Raw genomic sequence first — 1560 nt, forward strand, 5'->3', positions numbered from 1 at the left:
TACTTCTATGGCAAATAGATATGGTGTGATTCCATGTGCTGACCAGACAGAGGCGCTGTTGCTCTTTCTCCTGCTCAGCCAGAAGCAGTGACATCTGCAAGGCATGCTCCTCCTCCAGACGCCTTTGCATGTCCTCTAGAGCCTGAGCTCGCCTGTGGGTCTCCTCTGTTGATGTGCACAAACATGCACATGTAAAGTCACTTATCTTTTACCTTTTAAAATGTTTTACCACTTTCCTTCACTTTCTCTGCCTCTCTGTCACAAAATATTGCCTAAATGCTGCAGTAGAAGAAACAGTCATTTCAGTGGCTATGACAGAATTGAACTCTTTAGATTTTAGTAAATACAGTGTGAGAGAGACTCACCTGTCTTGCTGGCCTGTGTTTCAGGTGCATTTCTGAGGACTGCTGATGTGATCCTTCCATTGTTTGGCCCCTGAGGATCGTCAGGCTCCATCCTGAGTGAGGCCTGAGCCAAGTCAAGAGTCACACGGGGCCTCAGCAGAGAAGGTGAGGGATTCTCTACCTCATATGACTGGTTTAAGGGGGCTGCAGGGGTGCGCCGACTTGAAGCCATCCATGTAACTCCGGCCATAAAACGAGGGACTCTTTCCTGGCTGCGGTCTATGTGTTCAACTCCAGACGGGTAGGTATGCAACTGGCTGTCCAGAGTGTGGCAGCGCCGGCGAAACCCTGTAGCCAGATGGTCATGGTGTCCCATCGGGCTGGGCACTGAGGCACTAATGGGGCTACAGGTCTCATGCACTGGACTGCTACCACAGTGACTGGATCGACGATTGCTACTCCTGCTAACAAAACCCCCGCCTTCACTCCCCACTGAGCCCCAGTGATCGGAGAACTTTGTGGAACCTGTGAGAGCTTCTCCCCAATCTGCCATGCAAGCACCTTCCACTGACCTTCCTGGGCTTCGGGGGATAAGGTCTGCTGGGCCAATGGGAAACGAAATATGGATATTACCTGTAGAAACTGGGCGCGGTCTGCGTCTCCGTGCACAGGGACTAATGCTGGACTCTGGACTGGGGAGACGAGCATACTGGTCAGGTAGACTAGGTGAGAGGCAGCCAGACTGTTGGAGACTGGGGTCATACAGAGTTTGGTGCTGGATCTGGGTCTGAGGTGTGCCAATAGGACTGTGATGCAGGCTGAATCCGAACTCGACACCTGTGTCCCCCATGGGACTACAGCTCTTATTGTCTTTGTCAGAGACGGTCTCAGACGAGGCAGTCCCGGTGACGTTCTGGACAACTTTTGACCCCTGCTGACTCTGCTCTCTCTTCACATACTCTCTTGATTTCTTAAGAAGGCTGTCCAAACTAATGTCATCTTCTTCCTCCTCTTCCTCCTCACTCTCCTCTTTCCTGTTCACCTTCACTTCCCCCACTGCCTTGTAGCCATTGAGGGTGGGGGTCTCAGAGCATGGAGTGGCAGGCCGATCATTTGTCTGAAGCCCAAATCCAGCATCTCTGGGAAGTCCAGGTGAGTCGGTGACCAGGGTGTAGCCACTGACTGTTGCAGACTTAGAAACTGGCAGCTTGTCAAC

General features: G+C 52.1%; 1 protein-coding gene across 1 annotated transcript; it reads right to left on the reverse strand.

Moving 5' to 3' along the window:
• Positions 1-6: 6 nt before the first annotated feature.
• On the reverse strand, positions 7-1557 carry LOC111655384 (centriolar coiled-coil protein of 110 kDa-like; the record flags this gene model as incomplete). Its single annotated transcript, XM_023406750.2, has 2 exons — positions 7-165; positions 366-1557. Coding segments are annotated over 2 exons (1351 nt in total), but the record flags the coding sequence as incomplete, so codon positions are not given.
• Between the last annotated feature and the right edge of the window lie 3 nt (positions 1558-1560).

This window comes from Seriola lalandi, unplaced genomic scaffold (genome assembly GCF_002814215.2).
Source record: "Seriola lalandi dorsalis isolate HSWRI2012SDOR001 ecotype SW California unplaced genomic scaffold, Sedor1 jcf7180001975332, whole genome shotgun sequence".
Lineage (NCBI taxonomy): Eukaryota > Metazoa > Chordata > Actinopteri > Carangiformes > Carangidae > Seriola > Seriola lalandi.